The sequence below is a fragment of the Daphnia magna genome, linkage group LG3 (genome assembly GCF_020631705.1).
Source record: "Daphnia magna isolate NIES linkage group LG3, ASM2063170v1.1, whole genome shotgun sequence".
In the NCBI taxonomy this organism is placed as follows: Eukaryota; Metazoa; Arthropoda; class Branchiopoda; order Diplostraca; family Daphniidae; genus Daphnia; species Daphnia magna.
Genome location: NC_059184.1, coordinates 1160564 through 1179048, shown reverse-complemented (window position 1 = coordinate 1179048; position 18485 = coordinate 1160564). Strand labels below are relative to the sequence as shown.

The window sequence follows — 18485 nt, the reverse complement described above, 5'->3', positions numbered from 1 at the left end:
GGAGCTGTGCGTACGTGCGTGAATGTATGTCTATAACTTCTAGCCTGCAATGGTTGTCCTATACCGAGACAAGCCGACATTCACCATTCAGTCTCAGTTCCACCTTCGAGCTGGCAGCACGTACCCTAAGGTTGCTGAAGCTACATTTAAAACGAAAGGTAAGCGTTTGTTGGTTTTTGAAAGTGTGTGTTCGCTCGGATTGATAACTGAACATCAAATCGACTACTTATACAGTAATTGATTAAAGTCTGAGGAAAATAAGAGAAAAAATGAAGCCACCTGTGATTGCCATTTGGGTGCTCGTGTCCTGGTGTTTGGGGGCCGCATCTTCATCCATCATAACAGAACAACCTGCAATCGATGACATTTTCTCTTCCGTTTCCAAAATGGAAGCTCTAGTCCACCAAGAAAATGCTATTGTTGATATGCTCGATTCCTTTTTGATCGACGCCAAACAGCGAATCACCATCATTCAAAAGTAAGTCTCACTCGATGATTCAATATGATTCAATATGCCAAATTCGTCAATATGACTCATTGCGGACCTGCAAACACGTTTGAGATCATGGCGAAAATTTTTTAGGTCGGAAAAACATTGCTCTCAATCTGGATTCCTACATTCAATTGTTTCTTGTCTGTGATAGCGGTTGATCCATCTAGCACACAAGAGAACGCCAATGAAAGTGTCCTAGAAAAAAGAATGAAAAAAAAAAACACTAATCGTAATTCATCTATACCGATGTAGTTCATTTAAGACGATTCACAGCTATTGTGGTAATAAAAGCACCATTACGCAATTCTTTTCCTTGATTGGTCTCTTGTTGCTCAACCCTTCCTATGTGGTTCTAGTATGGCAAACAGGTGCAAAAGCCTGTAAAGCGGTACTGCTTTTACATTTCGGTTTTGGAAAGTACTGAAAAGATTTCTCCCAAGGCCAATTCAATTGTCGAATCCCGTTGTTTTCATTGACAACGATATAGGCCTGTATTAGAAAACATATTAGTTAGTTCGCATTATTAGTTAATAGAAACTAGAAAGTTCTGGCGATGGTACCCAGACGTCCTGGAGGCATTTCAACGAGTTTACGATCCTTTTCACTTTCTCATAGTTACGTCACCGCATATCGCCAAGTGATGAACGGAGATCTCAGTTCATCGAAGCTGGTTGCTAATCCTGTGGACGCCTACCATTTGGTACTACCTGTTTAACCAGTAGTTTTCTCAATAAGTGTTATTCCCTCAATATTTGATCTGGATTTCAGGTGAAACGTCTCACCATTGACTGGGATGTCGTGGAACGAGTCCTCGAAGCAGAATCAAACTCAAGCCGAAGTACGTGTATTTTTTTATTTATTTCTTAGATTGACAAAGACGTAAATCACACTTTACGGTAGTTGAACTCGCACGTTCCCCTTCTGAGGTGTTTAGAAGCCGTTATTTTCATTGCGGTATATAGTTGCTACGTATGTCACCCAGAGGGATGTGGGTGATTACGTACACATAACAGGAACAAAAAAAAAGGTTTTTCCACATTTAAGTCCATTTCAATGTGGGCTAAATGAAAATTCCCACCTGCAATTGTTGGTGTCCACGACTTAAGAATATAGTTACATTTGCGGACACACTTTGTCCAAAGTAGAACTGCCCACCCATAGGTCTTAAGTAAAATTAAAGTGTATTGGGGAAACAAACTAGAGTGTGAAGAAATTCGAACTGGGCATTCCCGCATCACATCCGGAACACTTTCGATATAGTAAAACTCGAGGCAATGAAAGTACCTTAATATTAATATTAGTATTTTTTAGTCGATCAAATGGTGTTATAAATTTTATGGTTGCTTTTCGGTGACGTCGTTCATGTATAGCCTACCTATCATTTCCGCCTTTGAATTTGTGTACCCCACCTTTTTCTTTGAACTTTTCTGAGAACAGTTGCCCTTGAACCTTTTGGCATTGCACTGCCACACCACAACTGATTTCCTGTAGAAAACTATGCAAAAATGTTTGTTTACCCTCTCTCCCTCATAGTTCCCCACGATCTTAACGGCTTATTTTTCTCTTACCGTGCCTCTTTGTGAATTTCCCACTTATGGGTTATACTTGATTAATTTCGTTGGTTTTTGATACACTTATCTATATATCGTTCGGCTATCGAACTCGAACCACTCAAGCGGGTAGAATGATGAGTCAGTAGGCCACCATTGCCGTGAACTAGTTGCACGCGTCATCTAACTGTTATGCTACGAGGCCGCTGTTAAAATTTTACGAATCCTCGAAACGTGTTGAAGAAACGAACGTAAACAATGGCGTTCCGCAAATAAAAAAAATAAAAAAGAAAGAGGATGATATGAGATTTCTAAAAATGTCCCAGACATTCTGCATTTGAACAGATAACAGCTGGAACTTTGTGTAACCTACCAGCTGATCCCTCACGGTACGTTTGATAGGCATTGTTTTGATAGCAATCAAAAAGCACCAACGTCGGCGTGTAATCAGCACGAGAGGCACCTGTTGGTTTATACGCAACAGAGTGATTTAAAAGGAATAATTTGCGGTCTCCATCGTGCCGTGGAGTCCTTTATAATAATAGAGTAGAAATTATCCTTTCTATTTTTATGGTGGCGCGCATCTTTACAGCACGAAATTTTTCGTACTCATTTTGTCTTTAATGTTCTACCAACAGGTGCGTTGAAAGAGGACAAATTAAATCGTGACTTTCTGTTTGCAGATGCCTTAAACCATGTACAGGTATTACGCGAAACGTCCGTTTTTCCCAATTCCGAGGATCTACATGGCGCAGCGATCGCTCTCGTTCGCCTACAAGATACTTACCAACTAAACGTGACCGAACTAGCCGATGGTCACTACAACGGAGTCGATCACTCCCGAGGACAAGGTTTTCCCTTTTTTCTTCTAACTTTCTGTTTTCAGTGGATATCACGTTTTTTAAAGTCCTGTCCGTTCAACTTGGTTTCTCTAAATTTCTAAATTGAGAAGCTTCCGTTACAACATACTAGATACATTGGCAACTGCATAGAATTGTCTAATTCAACTCGCGCTTAGTTTTTCTCAAAAGGCACTTTTCTTACTTTGTTTTTGCTCTTTGTCGCGTAGTTTTTCAAAGTCGGAGAGATCTGAGTGGTCGGGATTGTCTTTTCATGGCGCAACACGCTTTTGCCGATGGATATTACGACACTGCTTTACAATGGGCCGAAGCCGCCTTAGGCCAATTCGCTCGGAAGGGAGATAGTTACGGTTCAGAGCTGGAAGCATTCCGCAATGAGGTCAAACACTTCGTGGAGTTTGCTAGTCGTGTGGTATGAGCTATGACGATTTGTTTATTGATTGGATAAGCATAATTTTTCGAACTGGTTGACCAACCATGTTTTATAGCACGATGACGTCCTGGAAAGGCAAGGGCCTCGCGGCGTGAATTGGCAAACCAACAGCCATCCGGTGGACAGACAGTTCCTTACAGGCAACAGTGAAAAATACAATAGCCTGGCCGAGCAGCAGTTCACGCCCAAACTTTATCAGCACCAGTACTACTTTCTCCTTAAAAAACTGGCTGCATTAGAAATTGTTTTTCATAGCATTGGTTTAAACTTTTCTTTTATAGAACAGAGGATGAAGAAAATGAACACTACGAACGACTCTGCCGAGGAGAAAAGCTTAGAGTTAGTCAAACGTTGATATTTCATTTCATCAATTGGGAAAAAGAAATTTATAAAATTTAATGTTTTTTTTTTCATCCACTTGGTAATTGTGGCAGTCGGCGAGCATTGAGGCCAGTTTACGATGCCGCCTAGTGACTAGAGGCCATCCAGCTCTATTACTTCAACCACTCAAAGTTGAAGAACAATCTCTAGACCCGATGATTGTGGTTCTTCACGATCTGCTAACCGAACGTCAAACTGAAATTCTTCGAGAGCTCGGAGAACCAAAGGTCCGTAATTTTCTCAGCTACACAAATTTCACGATGATTTAATTTGATATCCAACAGCTTGCCACATCGCTACATCGAGGAGGAGAGGGCAAATTCGTTCGCAGCATGATTCGCACCAGTAAAAAGTAATTCCTTTCTTATACGTTGACTGATGTAGAATTATTCTTACCATGTTATTATTGTGTTGCAGTGCATGGCTTCAAGAACATGAAAACGCTTCTTTGCCTGTTATCCGACGCCGAATGGAAATAGCCACAGGCCTGATTTACGGCCCTGAAACTGCGTCGGAATATTTTCAGGTAATTATTTGCAAAAGGTCACAGCCGTGGAAAAAGTGAAAAAAACGAGACTTGCCTTAGATTGCCAATTACGGCATCGGTGGCTTGTACAAGACACACACCGACAACGTCATTCACCCGGATGTCAGGCCGGAAGATCAGGACCCTTGGAATTTGTACGTTGGAGACAGAATTGCCACCTTGATGGTTTACGTAAGTTGAAACTGTACAGTCTTTATGACTTTGTAAAACAGAAATTGTAAGACGGTTCTGAAACAAACCAGCTGACGAATGTGGAAGCCGGCGGAGCGACCGTATTTCCTAGGGCTGGTGTCACTTGTTGGCCTCGAAAAGGTTCTGCTGCCTTCTGGTGGAATTTGTACAAAAACGGCGAACCTGACCTAACCACGGTATTTTAACGTGAAATGTCCTGATGGTATTTGATATGATTTAATAATATTACAATTTATATTTTGATAGCGTCATGGCGCTTGCCCTGTTTTACATGGCAGTAAATGGGTATCCAACAAATGGATTCGTCAAGTAAGTAAATCATAAAAAACAAACAATTTTATTATATTTAACCGTCAAATTATTTTCTTAGTACGATCAGATGTTGGTTGCTAAATGTGGCTTGCACCCTCTGGAAAAGTTTAATTCTCTATTAGTCTAAAGATTTTGATGATCAACAGACGGTCACGAGGCTTTGTTTTCTCAATTTTTTGGTGAATTTTCGGTAATCTTTTATATTTACATTTCGATTCTCATTCCCATAGCTCCAATATTTAAGTGAAATTTTGATTTGAAGGAAAATTTATGACGCTAATTCCTGGCAGGAAATAACAGGATATTCGATGTGCTGTAATCACTATATGTAAATATAATGTAAACTGTTTGGCGATTTTTTTTTTTTTTTGAAAAATTTAAATGCAATACACATAAAACAATTCGCCATGCAAGAAATTCTGTGCTTGTTTTTTTCCCAATATTTTCTCACGTTCAATGAACGAAACTTGGCAACTTCTCAGATTTGAAATTTCTCTTTCGTCTTCTGGTTTTCAGTGTACAACAAGAGAAACCGACGACTGCATTTAAATTAGCACGTGTATATTATTGAAAATAAAGGTTTTTATAAGAGGCTTTGTATTAAATCGATAAAACGATATGAGATCCTGGTTTCATGAGCAGGTAAAGCTGTCATCATTTTTTTACCTTTTTTAAAACCTCATTTGGTAGACAATATTAAGTTGATTTCTGACTCAGTTTTACCGCTATATTTTTGTAGCTTTTAGCTAGAGGAATAGCATCAGCAGTATGGACCATAGTTTTGCAGGTGCCACTGGTCCTTGGTCTAAAGTTATTGTTCAGCGGATACCAAGGACTTTGGAATTCTTTTTCATTGTTCCTCCACTATGGATCCCTCTTTAGCCTCTTTATGATTCCACTCTGCATCTGTGGATTTACTTTCACCCACCTCAGATGTTACAAAAGTATGTATTGATATACATTATTAATGTGCGTAAGGTACCTCCATTCATTGTTACATATTATTCTCATTCAACAGCTGAACCCTTGGTTTATTCCACACGATGGGCAATTCTGAAGCAATTGTCAAGCCCCTCTTTTCTTCTACTTCTTGCATGGTACTGCAACATATGTGGAATTTTGATGAATGCTTACTTTGGTATGACTGTGCCTTTTCTGGGCTCACTGAGTACTCAGTGTTCTGATAGGTAAGATTTATCATGGCACAGTGTTACAAAATTCACTGATTACCTTATTCTCACAGGAAGGCATGGTGTCTTAACGAGCAACACTTGTTTGGCATTTTCTTTGGATGTTGTCTTGGTGTATGTGAAGCCTGGGACTATTTCTTTTCTGACAGAAGACTAGTAAAGGTGCCACATGTTCAGCTAACAATCAAGGTGGCTGTCCGATCCAGCATTGGTCTGCTCATCAAGAAATCCCTGGGTGTAGCTCTCAAAAGATACTGTGTGTACATTTGTCTTTACTTGCTATTTGGAGGCTATGTTCGCACCTATATTCTCGCTGTAACGAGACTTGCATTGGACGAACCTCTGGATACCATTGTCACATTGATAAACATCTCTTTGGCATTACGCTGCATCCTCATCGGGTCAGCTTGTGTTTTTACCATCAGACTGTGCGATTTATTTTTTCAGTTGTATGAAATCAAGGTATGTATCACAAGTATTATTTCATCTACTGGCATAATTCCGAAGTTTCCTCTTATTACAGCCAATTTCCTTTCCTATCGTTCGCGTGGCGGATGAGACGTCTTCTTTGCTCCATGAGGCTATATCTTCAGACACCGCTCTGCTTCGACTTTGGGCTTCTAGAGATTGGAATATACTGGCAGAGCAAAGTGCAGAACGACGCTCTGTGATTTTCTCAGTCAGTCAACCAGGAAATCACCCCCACAATTGGAATAATGTACTCTCAGCTATCCTGCCTCAATGTCTACACTTCATTGCACTGCTTAAAGGAGAAACCAACGCGTCCAAGGCAGAGAGTAAAACAATCGCTGCTCCACAATCTCCACCTTCTTATGATTCGTTCACTAGCCCGGTACGAATGCGCAGCATGGCTCTGGCATCCCCATCCAGTAAGGAAATGGATTCAACTTCCCTACCCAAATCTAGTTTGCAAGACAAAATCCAGTCCATAATGCAAGAGGTCGTTTGTTAGTCAAGTTGGTTTTTCATAATACGATCGCTAAAGTATATTTCTGTTACTAGGCAGTTGAAAATCTAAAAAGGAAGCCCATCATCAGCTTCTTTTGGGGAGAGCTGCCTGATGCTAAAAGAAGACAAACGTTTGCTAAAGCTGAACCAATCATTTTACTTATCGAAGGTTCGTTAGCCTTTCCTCACACTTAAAAAAGAAATAATAGTATGCGAGTTTCTTTTATTGCTTGTGCTTAGGACTTTCACATTTTGTGGCGGCTTCATTTGTTGAAGATAAATATGGAGTAGTTCAAAAGGATCTGCCTGAAATTCTGTGTATGCTACTGGACCTGCAGGCAGTATGAATTCATTAAGCTTTTCATCGTTTACTCACTTGATTTTATAATGTTACTCTCTTTTTTTTTTAAATTCTTTTAAAGGCTGTTGAACAACGTGGACCATCTAGTGGTGCAATTACGAAGCGGACAGAAGCATTTACTAGTTCGCCCACAGATGTCCAACTGAAACATCGCTTAAAGCGGGCCATAAAATCATCCATCTATCGAATTGTTGTTCGATTTCAGCTACACATTTTGTGAGTATTGCGACGCGTTATTTTATTTATTGGGTATACTTTGTACGCAATCAGTAAACTCATTATTGTCCTTTTGTCTCGCATGTGTGCGTGCAGGAATGTTCCGCTGCCCCCTACGCAGAAGAGGATGTTGGAACAATACCTGGAATTTCTCGTAGGCTAGAGTGTTGTTCATTTTTTCCTGCCTCCATTGGCTGATTTCGTTTTAAATTAATGTATACTGCCTGTCAGTAAGGTTGTGTCACCTCACAATAGGAGACATGAATTTTACTAGATAAATTACAAACACGTGAACTTGTAATGGCGATTCAGGATCCTACAACATGACTTGTCTTTGTGATACGTGAGCTACTGTTTGGGAATGTGACGCAAGATTCGATTATTGCAGGTTTGTCAGAGGGAAAAGACTCTAGGCGGTTCGGCAGAGAAGACCCGTTCGTGTGATTAAACTTGCTTACTCATAGAAAGCAATCAGCATACCAGAGTACATAGTTTTGTGGACAGGAATGGCGATTGTGAGCAGAGGGGGAAACCAGGCATAATCAACTGGCCTTGGCGTAAGTACGGCTTCAGGTGTATATCTTTCTCTCTTCTCTTCCGCTTCATTAATATAAGACGAGGGGTCCCGCTAAGCTACAGATGTTCGTATCGTGACCGTAGTCGTAACGTAGTCTTGGCAACGGCCATCTCTTACCTTAATAACATGGGATTTGGCCGTTTGGTTTGTAGTTGGAAAGGGGATTGCGCAGTCCTTCATCTCCTTGGCGAATTGATGAGGAAAAAAAAATTCCGAACTTATCTATTCATTAATGTTTGTGAGGATTGGATGAAGACTCTGCCCTTGTGTGGAGGAGGAAATGCCGGTCAATGCGAGCAATTTAATAAGTAATTCGATGTGCTGCGGCCGATCCAGGTTTTCTTTTCAGCTTGGCACAAATCCCACGAATTGAAAAAGAGGGGAAAACAACAAATCGCGTCATTGATGTGTGAGATAAAAATGTACTGAAGAGCTGCTCTTTTTTTTTTCCCCCTCTCTTCAAGTGGGAGGAAAATTCATATACTGATTGGCTCTATTGTACGCGCCGATAAGCCGAAAAGAAAGACCGTTTTCATAATAATGTCCCAAGCAGCGGCATTTCAATGCCTATTCCCTTTTCTTTTTCTTTTCTTCTAATTCCGTTGGCTAACAAAGATAATAATATAAGTGACGATTCCGAATGAGGAAGAGATCGTGGAACTCTATAAGGGTATACGATAGAAATAAGAATAAAAAGCAAGAGAAACATGAATGATGCTGGGCAGCGTCACAAAATATAACTGCTCAACTGACCAGTTGCAGTGCCACACTCTATCAGCGTCAAAGGGACTTGCAGATAAGGATCGCTCACAGTCCTTTCTCAACATACCTGACCGTGTTGGCGATTGTGTTACCTGTAAGCATCAGCCCTACACACGACAGAAATGTTTTGGTTTGTTTATTTTCAGAGGTGGAGGTTAGGAAGCTCCTTTAGCTGAAAACGAAAACGAACAAAACAATGTCGAGCGGTGACTGATCAGAGTTGACTGTCTCCTTTGAAAATCATCCGGTTTTGGGCGACGGGTGGTCGAAAAAGGGGGAGGGGGGGAGGGGATGGAAGATGTAGTTGATTTCAGAGACTTCCAACTGCCTTAACGTATCCACCTTGTGAATTGATTATTGCGGACACTGACTAAGGCGCTTGAATGAGTGGAATAATAACAGTAGTCTCGAGCGCCTGCCCTACCTTTCCGGATAGGAGAGAACATGGATAGAGGTCCAGGTATTTTGTTTCACATCGTGACATGAGTCGAAGACATTAGTTATCCGCCATCGTCCGGATCAGCTTGGGTCGACACACAAAAAACGAGAAGAGTTGAGAGCCTCTGTCGAATTGATATCGCATGGCTGCCAAGAGCCTCATCAGAGAGCTCTTGCGTCAGTGATTGAAAAGACCATCAATGGCAGCCAAGGTCGTGGTCGTGTTTACATTCGGCTTTCCTTTTTTTTTTTCACGTTATCTTTTTCTCATTTCTGTATTCATTAGATGGCGTTGCAGGCCATCTTTTATTTAAAAGGCGCAAACTGTTGATCCATCCGGACTGATAGCAACAACTCAACATTTCTTTTCTTTCGACAACAACAAAAGAAAATTTATTCCGTATTTATTTAAAGAATAAAGAAAAGCGTAGACGAAGATGAAAAGATTTTTATATTTTTCAAAGCGCGACGTGGCGCAACACGGCACCGAGTTGTTTAGTTTGTTGTAGATCCATTGTGGGAAAGTTCTCCCTTTAGTGTTACGCGTTCCTCTTCTTGCTTCTTTGGCCGGCTGGTTTGTTCGATTCTTCTTCTAAATGTTTTATCAAGTGGGAGGAGAAGAGCTGCACGGAAATGTAGGAAAATACGAACCGAAATGACGATGAGCATGAAAGTTTCAAGTGTCTTGTGTATAGACGGATAAAAGGCGAGAGGGAGATAGAAAATGTTGGCACGCTTAATCCGGAACGGTTCGTTAGTTTCCAATAAGTTATTCGTTGTTGAAAGCCCTGCATTAGTGAGCCACGAAAAATGGCCTTTAGTTATACAAAAGGATCGAGGAAAAAGAGGGACGCTATTCTTGTATGCAAATAATTGAACATAGGGCAACAGTTTCATCCTTATCCACATCGTATCCCTTTTTTTTTTCGTCTTACTAGTTTGTTTCCAAAAGGCCAGCAGCAGTAGATTCCCTTTGTCTTGTGTGTCTATACTTGTTGGGCGCTTAAGTCTTCTTCTTGTGTGTGTACATTACCTGTCTACCCATAGTCGATGCTATTCCACTAACACAAGAATGGATCTCTAAATCTCTCCGCGGGGTTTTTTAAACATACAAAAAAGAAAAATAAAGGCTGGGATAGACTTTCTGCTTATGCGATACATTCGTCGGAGCTGAGATGTGGGCGCGCCGACGTTCCTACCGCTGCTGCGCTCCTGCCGAGTTCGTGGTAGATGGTCGATGGGGGTTTACCCGCTGCCGCTATGGCGGTATATGGACAGCAGCCAGCAGGGGGAATATGAGAGACGTGAATGGGCAGTTTTTTTTTTATCTTTCTCTCAAAAATGCATGGAAAAAAGAGGTAAAAAATAAAAAAAAAGGGAAACTTGTGAGAGGAAAAGAGATAATATTCATATTGTTAGACACATATTTTCTTTGTTACCAATTTCTTCAAAACGAAAATTGTTAAACCTGAAAAAGTTCTAGGCCAACCATCCAGTATTGAATGTCTCACCTCCCGACAAACTAATGCCAACCCCTTTTTTTAAATCGTTATTATTTGTCTCCTTTTTTTTTCTTAAAAAGAGAAATGATTGATCGAGATGCGCGTAGAGGGTGAATCAGCAGAGTTGCAGGAGATACGATCCCATCACATGTGGCGACCTTTTCGTGTGACATGGCCAAAAGCTACGATTACTCTTTTTTCTATTTCTATTTTTTTTCTCCTCTTCTAAAAAAGAATGGGATGTACCGTCGAAGCATCACCTGACAGTCCACAAGGGGAAGGAAGAAGAAAAAGGTGAGGGCGAGAAAAGCGGACCCTTATCGGCTATCAATATCAATTTACTCGTATAGCTGCTGTAGTCACGGAGAGTCTCGCCCTTTTTAAAAACACACGCTTGTCCTCCCAAGAGTTTTTCTTTTGTCGTTAGTGATGAAAATGGGTAAACTTGGATTGTTTACCATTGGGGAGTTTTAAGAAGAAGAAGAAAAAGAAAAATACCGGTGCATACTCCCGACTTATTTCAGCCACTCAAATGAAACGTTTTTCGAAAGTTGAAATGTTTTGGCTGTAAATGCGAATCGTGACCTTTGTATCTGACGTTGACATATTCAACGGTTATGTATACAACAACCAAGAATTTTGGTTGTTGCGTAGGGTAAAGGATTTTCCCACTTTAGGCTAATGGAAAGGGAGTTAAATTTAAGTCCGCCACACCTGTGGATTTGTTTTGTATTTTTGAATTTGCGTACCCCACCTCTCTTCTTAAACTTTTATGAAAATCGTTTTTTTTTTTTCGGTTGACATATCGCACCTGGTAAATAATCTGCAAACAGTTTTGTTTCCTACCCCTCCCTAATCGTTTTCCACGATTTTGAAGGTGTTTTCTTTGATTTCTTACCTTACCCTTTTTTTTTGAAACGTTATTCATTTGATGAATTTCGTCGTTCGCACCATTACCAATTACTGGGATCGTACACCTATCGACAATCAGGTAAAAACCGATTAAACATTAGTCAGATACACTTAAATAATGAATGTTAGGTAGGCAATCATTTTTTATTGTACGTGTGTGCAGCACTTGGTACATTTATTCTTCCTATTTCTTCAGCCGACAACGACCAAAAAATAAGTTTCCTTTTTTCGAAAGACAGGGACGACATTTTGATATTTGAGACTATGAAATATGTTTCGTCTTTTCTAAACAACAAGGCCCACATAGCAAAAGGGTTTCGTAAAAAAGAAAAAAAAAAACAGCCTTTTTCCATTTTTTTCCCCCCTTTTTTTCCTTCCACATTTTTCTGACGGCTTCCATCCCCCCCACCCCCTAAAAATAGATGCTTTACAGCTAGACCTAGCTCTCTTCCACTTTAGTAGACACATATCTGTATACTATACGAGCTCCGATGATGGGTGCCCCTCTTCAAAACGTCACATGTAATGCCCGTCCACCGGTTGGCCGTCACAGATTCAACAAGCTTGAAGAGTGCGAAGAAAGAAAGACTGTAAACGCGTTATTAAGTGTACGCGTCTGCGGTGCGTGTTTCGTGTTACCGATGGAGTGGGTAGAGACTGCGTGTGTAACATGTGTTTGATGTTGTAGTTTATTGTACGGCGTGGTGTTGTCTAGCCAAAAAAAGAAAAAATCGGATTTTTCCCGACACGTTTCCGTTTCGTGTGTGCTCCATCCATTTTGTTGGCTAGTTGCCCTCCATCTATCACTCTTCTAACGTAACAGCAAACTAACGCGTGGAACTCTTATTCAATGGGGACTTGTTGCTATAGATGCAGAAAAATGTTTTGTTTGACTTTTCAGTCCTGCAACTCGAATTTTTTTCGAAATGTTCCGCTTTTTTGTTTTGTTGTGTGTTCATTTTGAAAATCGGCTCATGATGAATGAATGCTGTTTACAAACATGCCCATTTGATATCTGTTGCGAGTCGATCCTATATACAGTCTGGATGTACTACCCCTTTCAAGTTATGCTAAACATTCCCATCCGGATGGCCCAGCAATGTGGTTGTTCTTCTAATTCATTTCCGGCAGAAGATATAATAAGAGCTGCATAAGGTTAGATGAATTAGTTATTATTTTGTTATTATTTTTTTTTTTATAAAGGAAAATGTAATTGATTTACCCATTTTAATTTTAAAATATTTGAAAAAAAGGGGCGTGGGGGGTTTCTCCTTTCGTAATCGACGTCAAATTCGTGTTATACAAGGGCGTTTTTTTCTTTTTTTTTTCGCTTTTTTAATTATCAATTCTCCTCCCCCTTGGCCTTTGTTTGGACTTTTTTTCTTATTGTTTTCTTTCCTCCCCCCCATCTATATTTTCAACCCTGGCCGCCTTTCACCTGTGGCATCTTCCAATCGCACACTGTTATTTATTTTGCCGGCAAACGAGAAACTGTGTTGTTTTTTGTTTCGGTTTGTCCGCAAGACGTTATTAATCCTGCTTAATGGATACGGCATCGCGTGTCAGTTGCCCCATATGCAGCTGCTCTTTTGTCTTTCCGCGTTTCGTATAAGAAAACGGGCCTATAATACGGTTCATCCGTGTTGACCCATCACTATCTATATTTTCTTGGTCGAAACATTTTTCGGGCGAGTTTTCTGCTCTCTTCCTTCTTGTAAATGTGTTTCATCACGAACACCGTGATATCCCCCATCGTTAAACAGCGTTGGTTTTTCAAAGCGGAACTTTTCAATTCTACATCCACCCTTCACATGAACGATTATTCGTAGTTAGATTTGTGTGTGTGTGTGTAGAGGTATTCATCAAAACGGAGAAAGAAAAGAAGGGAAATATAGAAGAAAAATGTCGCCATCAGGAGGGCATTCTTTATTTTTTAAAACATAAAGTAAACAGAAGAAAGAATGAAAAGAAAAAGGGAACAAGCCAAGAAGAAAGATGCGGAGCGGCTGAGTGCAGTATAGAAAAAGGAATGGAATTTAAAAAAAAAAAGGGGGAGGGGGGCTCACAATTTCTTAAACCGATGAAAGACGTGAAGGATTCGAACATATGCCGACTGTTGTGCCCCATTGTGACGGTTCGTTTCACGCGACGCAACACTTGGCCGTCGCACAATTGAGTGACAGGCATCGGGACAACACGCAGCGGCCAATGATGGAAACTAAAAGCATATAGAGCCGTATAAATTATCTATATAGATATTTGTGCTTGGTTAATTTAGGAAAGTATATATAGGTAGACTGCAGCTGTTGATTCCAGTTGACGTTCATTTTGAATTGCTACCGTATCGCAAACACAGGGAGTTACAACTCGTTTTTGATAAAGGATTGTATATGCGTTTAGATTAGATATTATTCCGTTTGCGGTGCTTGTTTTTTTCTTCGTCATTCCTCGAGTTCTTTGTTAAGCGGTATTGGGGGTAAGAGGCATCAAAGAAGCATCATTCATTCGGGTGGAATGAAAACATGCATGGTTACCAGAAAGAGGCAAAACTATTCAAACTTTCTTATCGGTATTTTAAAAGCACTCACATCCGGCAAATTCCTTGTCCCATAAAGAAGCAGTTGGCTTGCCGACTGCAATGGGAGGTTTATTTCCCTTTTCTTGACGGGGCCAAGAACCTAAATGTGACGCTTTGATATTAAGAAAAAATAAAAAGGGAGAGACGGAATAAATCGGCTTTCATTTGACTCGCTGCTGCTTCTAAACAAGAACTTTTTCCTCTATCCACAAGCCATCACGCTTTTTCTTTTATTTTTGAGTTCGCCTATTTTGAGCTGTCAACGGGCCGTCATACATATCTAACTAGCTATAATACGCTGCCATAGGGCTACATAGCAGTAGCTGCATGCATGATCGCCCTATAGTCTAGTCTACATATATACCCCATAAGATTGATTGACACGATTTCAACCAGCGCTTCTGGCTGATGGCTGCCAAGCCTCTTTTTTCTTTCATTAAATAAGTAGCATTTTAAAAAATATATAAAAAAATTTTCCTTGGGTGGTGGTGATGAAAAAAGCTATCGACCGAGCGTGAACTGAAAAGATTCGATTTGAAAGAAAATGTAGAAATCTATATGCTTTGAAAAAAAAAATGTCCTTTATTTCATCGATCGATCGTTTATATGGCTATAGATTCGAGTGTACTTGGTACCGTGACGCCTTCAACATTCCCCGCATTTTCTTCCGTTATTCATCCTGCCCATATCTACTTCTTTGCATGAAAAAAAAAAGATGGATAGCCAGGAAAAAAGAAGTGACAGGTCAATACAATTCCTTTTATTTTTTCAGGGAACGATTCGTTGCGTGATACGGTGGCTAGGACCCCCCTTCAGTTGAGGCAATTTACGCAGAAAACATTTTCCGTCGTGATTGCCGAACCTCAGAAACGAGATGCGCATATAGTCGGCTCTCAGGTAATCTCGCAGTAGCACACATACCGAATTATAAATGAAAATTTGTTTTCAGATCGTTTCCAGTTTCTTAGAACAAGGCGCCTCGGGTATAACTGAACGCCCTGAAACAAGTTTACATGTGTGTCTGCATGGCTGGTTGTGTGTACCCTTTGACCTGTTCTGTCACATCCGCAAAGAAACACCATACAAACAAAAGAAAAAATTTAATTCAAATTGTAATGTGTTGTTGTACTAAAAATCGAAATGCGTTTGCGTGAGACGTTAACAAAGAAAATGAATCCGTTGGATGCCTTTTTTCTCATTTGCAATTTTGTCATAGTTCAAAACCATCTAGATCCGTTCGAAGATAAAACTCTACTCGACATGCTACAACCATCATCATCTTCTTCCATCTTTTTTTTCCCCCTCGTCTTGCGTCTTGTTGGCCTATTGGTTGCTACTGCTTTACTTTGCCCTTCCTGTTTTCCCCTTCAAGTTGTAATGGTAACATCATTAATCTCCAAACGACTTTGAAAAGACAGATTTACGAGTCTATAGAAAAGAGAAATTTTTCTCCACCAAAAAATACTATAGATCATTTCCTATGTGGGCGACACCTAATCAGCCAAGACTGGCACGATATTGTACACACGACAATGATTCCAGTAGGTAAAACAGCCATCACACAGGGCTGGACAAAAACAGCCAATGAAATTAATACACTGCATCCAACCGTACGAAATTCTTTTGTTCCCTGAAATATCTTAAAATCAGCCTCATTTTTGGGTTGGATAAAGTGGTCTTTTAATTTGCTTTCGTATTATTTGAAACAAGTACGAAAATACTTGTTAGAAAAGCCCAACAATCCTTAGAGCTTGTTAAATGGGGATAAACATAAAATGGCCGATGCGCACGAAGAAATGCAGCGGCTAGAGCCACCGCGCATTGGCGCGTAGTATACATGAGTAAAGAAGGCCCCAGTAGGACTGGCAGCGTGCAGTTGCCAGACGAGAGTCGACAGTCGTAGCGAGAGGTTGTACTTTTATCGTCGCCCATCGGAAAATAGTGAGCACATTTTATTTATTTCTCTTTCGATTTCTATCAGAGGATTTATTCTATTTGAAACTGTCACATTTTTACGTGTGCCACGAGAGCCGATATATCCATTTATTCGTAATTTGTTACAGTGATTTGTGATTGAGTGTGTCGTCGTGTGCGTTTCGTTTTTTTCTTCTGTTAATCCAGTGTGTGTTTTCGTGTGCCCGTTGATTGATTGGATAACATATCGACAAAGAGTTTTTTTTTCTTTCGATTCCATCATCTCTCGTGCTGCAAAAATTGATTGGAATATTAATTTCTATTTGTGAAACTGAGTTTTCCCGCCACCAAAGCCAGCCGCCATTTTCGGCCCCACGTGACATAATTAACTGGTACGTAAAAGATAATTGGCGAACAAAGACTTATCAATCCATTAGTGTATTACGACTACGCCACGTGTGTGCTTTGCATTTTCCTTTTTTGTCATTTACGAATAGTCGGCATTTGTTTCACGATTTGGTTGAAAAATTCGTCAGCAGGAAAGAACACCGTTTAGGGTAGGGGTAAGAAAAATAAGAAATTCATGGAAATTGGGAGCTATGGCTGCTAGACAGAGGATGAGAGAGAAAAAAAAGGCGCCTTTTTTTTCTCTCTTTTTTTGTCTGCTTTTTATGTTTCGTCGTGGAATGGAATCGGATTGATTGCATTGCCGTGTAGCAAATGACCACCAAATGGCTCTCGAAGACAAATGGGTGCCGGGATCAAGAGAGAATAAAAAAGAAGGAAAAAGAAGAAGAGACAGGGCTGTGTGTGTCTGTGGGTATAGTTTGGAATTTTTCGGTTTTGTTTCTGTGTGTTGTCTGAAGACCAAAAAGAAAACGGGGGGAATTTTCAATCAAACAAATAAACAAAAAAAGGATAGAAAGAAAAAGCGCCTTCTTGTTTTCTTCCAGCCGTACGGAAGAACTTTAAGTCGGGGCGAAAGAGTGCCGGTCTTCTCCGACACTACACACCAACCCTGCTTAAGTTTTGTTTTGTTTTTTTTTCATGGGCAGCGTCCCCTCATTTGCATGGTGATGGAAGCATTCCTTTTTCGTTTGTACGCTCTGCGGTGGTAGTAGTAGTAACTATACCGTGTGGTAGTTGCATTCAGTAGCCTTGAGTAAAACGTGGGTCAATCTTTTCCTTCTTTTTCTCGTCCTTATTTACAAAAAAAGAAAAAAATATAATTGTAAATTTCTTATTTTGCTTGTCTGTATAAATTGAAGGAAAGCCGATGTTCACCTATTTTTTGATTTCTCTCATTTGAAATTAAAAATTAAGGTTTTTGTTGAAAAGATGGAAGTTTTGAATCTCGAGTCTAATTAAATCTTCCGACGATAGGAATATATTATAGTAGGGATAATAAAAACAGTCGTTGTGATCATCTCCATCCAGGAATTATTTATTTTTTTTTTTTCGAAAACAAGGAGACGACAAAATCTAGGGACTACAAAGAAAAGATCATCTTTTGCTCGCTCTTGTAGCCGACCTAATAAAGCCCTCCCTACACTCTTCCCACAGATCCCTCCATCTCAAAAAGATTTTCTTGTTCCTTTTTTTTCACCACACGGGGAAAAATAATAATAAAAAAAAGACTGGAGGGTTTTTCAAAACGCGAACTGGGACGGAACAACAAGATGACGAGTCCAAGATTAAATTTGAAAAAGTACTTTTTTTTTTGTTGTTGTTGAAGAACGGGACACAAACACGGAGGTTCATGTTTTGGGTGGTGGTGGCAGAAGAGAAGGTGGTATAGAGAAATGACAAGCCTCGAGCCAAATTATGTCGAACGGACCAGCAGCAGGTGAGATGTTTTCAGCTACGCAACGTGTACTGTTTGGTGGGGGGGGGGGATTCTCCTCTTCGTCCAACAGGTATAGAATATTTACAAGAGGAGGGTAGCCTCGGGCTTTTGAAGCGGGAGAAGCTGATGGGGAATGCGCGCATTAGTCTCTAGCTCCTCTCTATATTCAGCCCTTTTTCGGTTTCTTCCTCTACGTAATACTTTTTCTTTTAACATTGGAAGAAGAAAAGTGAAGAGCCTCGAAGCTCTTTTTGAAAGAAGCTGCGCGCAACACTTCGCATATGTCGGCGAGGCTACCTACGATCGTTCGTTTCTTTTTTTGAAAAGGGAAATTGCTTGACACTGTGTGGTTATTTTGACGCGAGATTCTTTTACGATGCTGGTGAGATATTTTGAACGGTGTAAAACAATTGGGAGGTTTGGAGAATGTCAAACGCAATTGAGCGGGGAAA

General features: G+C 40.3%; 3 protein-coding genes and 1 long non-coding RNA gene across 8 annotated transcripts in view; all 4 read left to right on the top strand.

The window, feature by feature from the left end:
• LOC116919107 (prolyl 4-hydroxylase subunit alpha-2) lies at nt 1-5117 on the top strand. Of its 3 annotated transcripts, XR_006644466.1 has the most exons (16): nt 1-158; nt 235-478; nt 1109-1193; nt 1262-1331; nt 2727-2894; nt 3113-3315; nt 3392-3540; nt 3618-3675; nt 3771-3944; nt 4002-4069; nt 4135-4243; nt 4304-4435; nt 4507-4632; nt 4703-4765; nt 4827-4958; nt 5031-5117. XR_006644466.1 is itself a non-coding variant. In XM_045171391.1 (15 exons), the coding sequence occupies exons 2-15, from the start codon at nt 270-272 to the stop codon at nt 4893-4895; spliced, it is 1683 nt and encodes a 560-aa protein (XP_045027326.1). In that variant the 5' UTR covers nt 1-158; nt 235-269; the 3' UTR covers nt 4896-5117. The 3 variants fall into 3 exon arrangements, 2 of the variants coding, with proteins under 2 accessions (XP_045027326.1, XP_045027327.1); XM_045171391.1 differs by having other exon boundaries at nt 4827-5117; XM_045171392.1 differs by having other exon boundaries at nt 44-158; nt 248-478; nt 4827-5117.
• A 132-nt stretch (nt 5118-5249) lies between these two features.
• Nucleotides 5250-7805, top strand: LOC116919108 (nucleoporin NDC1). Its single transcript, XM_032924987.2, has 9 exons — nt 5250-5410; nt 5508-5712; nt 5787-5955; nt 6012-6420; nt 6482-6919; nt 6982-7096; nt 7168-7268; nt 7350-7504; nt 7601-7805. Exons 1-9 carry the CDS (start codon nt 5387-5389, stop codon nt 7665-7667), a joined length of 1683 nt encoding a protein of 560 aa, XP_032780878.2. The 5' UTR covers nt 5250-5386; the 3' UTR covers nt 7668-7805.
• A 1343-nt stretch (nt 7806-9148) lies between these two features.
• Nucleotides 9149-15876, top strand: LOC116919109. The gene is made up of 3 exons (XR_004391786.2): nt 9149-12850; nt 15046-15170; nt 15223-15876. It is a non-coding gene; the product is annotated as an uncharacterized LOC116919109 (long non-coding RNA).
• A 275-nt stretch (nt 15877-16151) lies between these two features.
• The window catches only part of LOC116919105 (ephrin-A5), a 125591-nt gene continuing 123257 nt past the window's right edge, over nt 16152-18485 (top strand). For 2 of the 3 annotated variants that reach the window (XM_045171390.1, XM_045171387.1), the window contains exon 1: nt 16164-16579. The gene's annotated coding sequence lies outside the window, so the exon portion shown is untranslated. Of the gene's footprint in view, nt 16580-18485 lie in introns of all 3 variants that reach the window. The other variant, XM_045171388.1, reaches the window with a different exon arrangement.

Bases quoted from the DNA above. Each gene is read 5' to 3' on its own strand.
- LOC116919107 (XM_045171391.1), top strand. From the start codon at position 270: ATGAAGCCACCTGTGATTGCCATTTGGGTGCTCGTGTCCTGGTGTTTG. The intron at 1,194-1,261 runs GTACTACCTGTT...TCTGGATTTCAG, and splicing joins CTGTGGACGCCTACCATTTG to GTGAAACGTCTCACCATTGA. The intron at 4,436-4,506 runs GTAAGTTGAAAC...GAAACAAACCAG, and splicing joins TTGCCACCTTGATGGTTTAC to CTGACGAATGTGGAAGCCGG.
- LOC116919108 (XM_032924987.2), top strand. From the start codon at position 5,387: ATGAGATCCTGGTTTCATGAGCAG. The intron at 6,421-6,481 runs GTATGTATCACA...CTCTTATTACAG, and splicing joins TTCAGTTGTATGAAATCAAG to CCAATTTCCTTTCCTATCGT. The intron at 7,269-7,349 runs GTATGAATTCAT...ATTCTTTTAAAG, and splicing joins TGCTACTGGACCTGCAGGCA to GCTGTTGAACAACGTGGACC.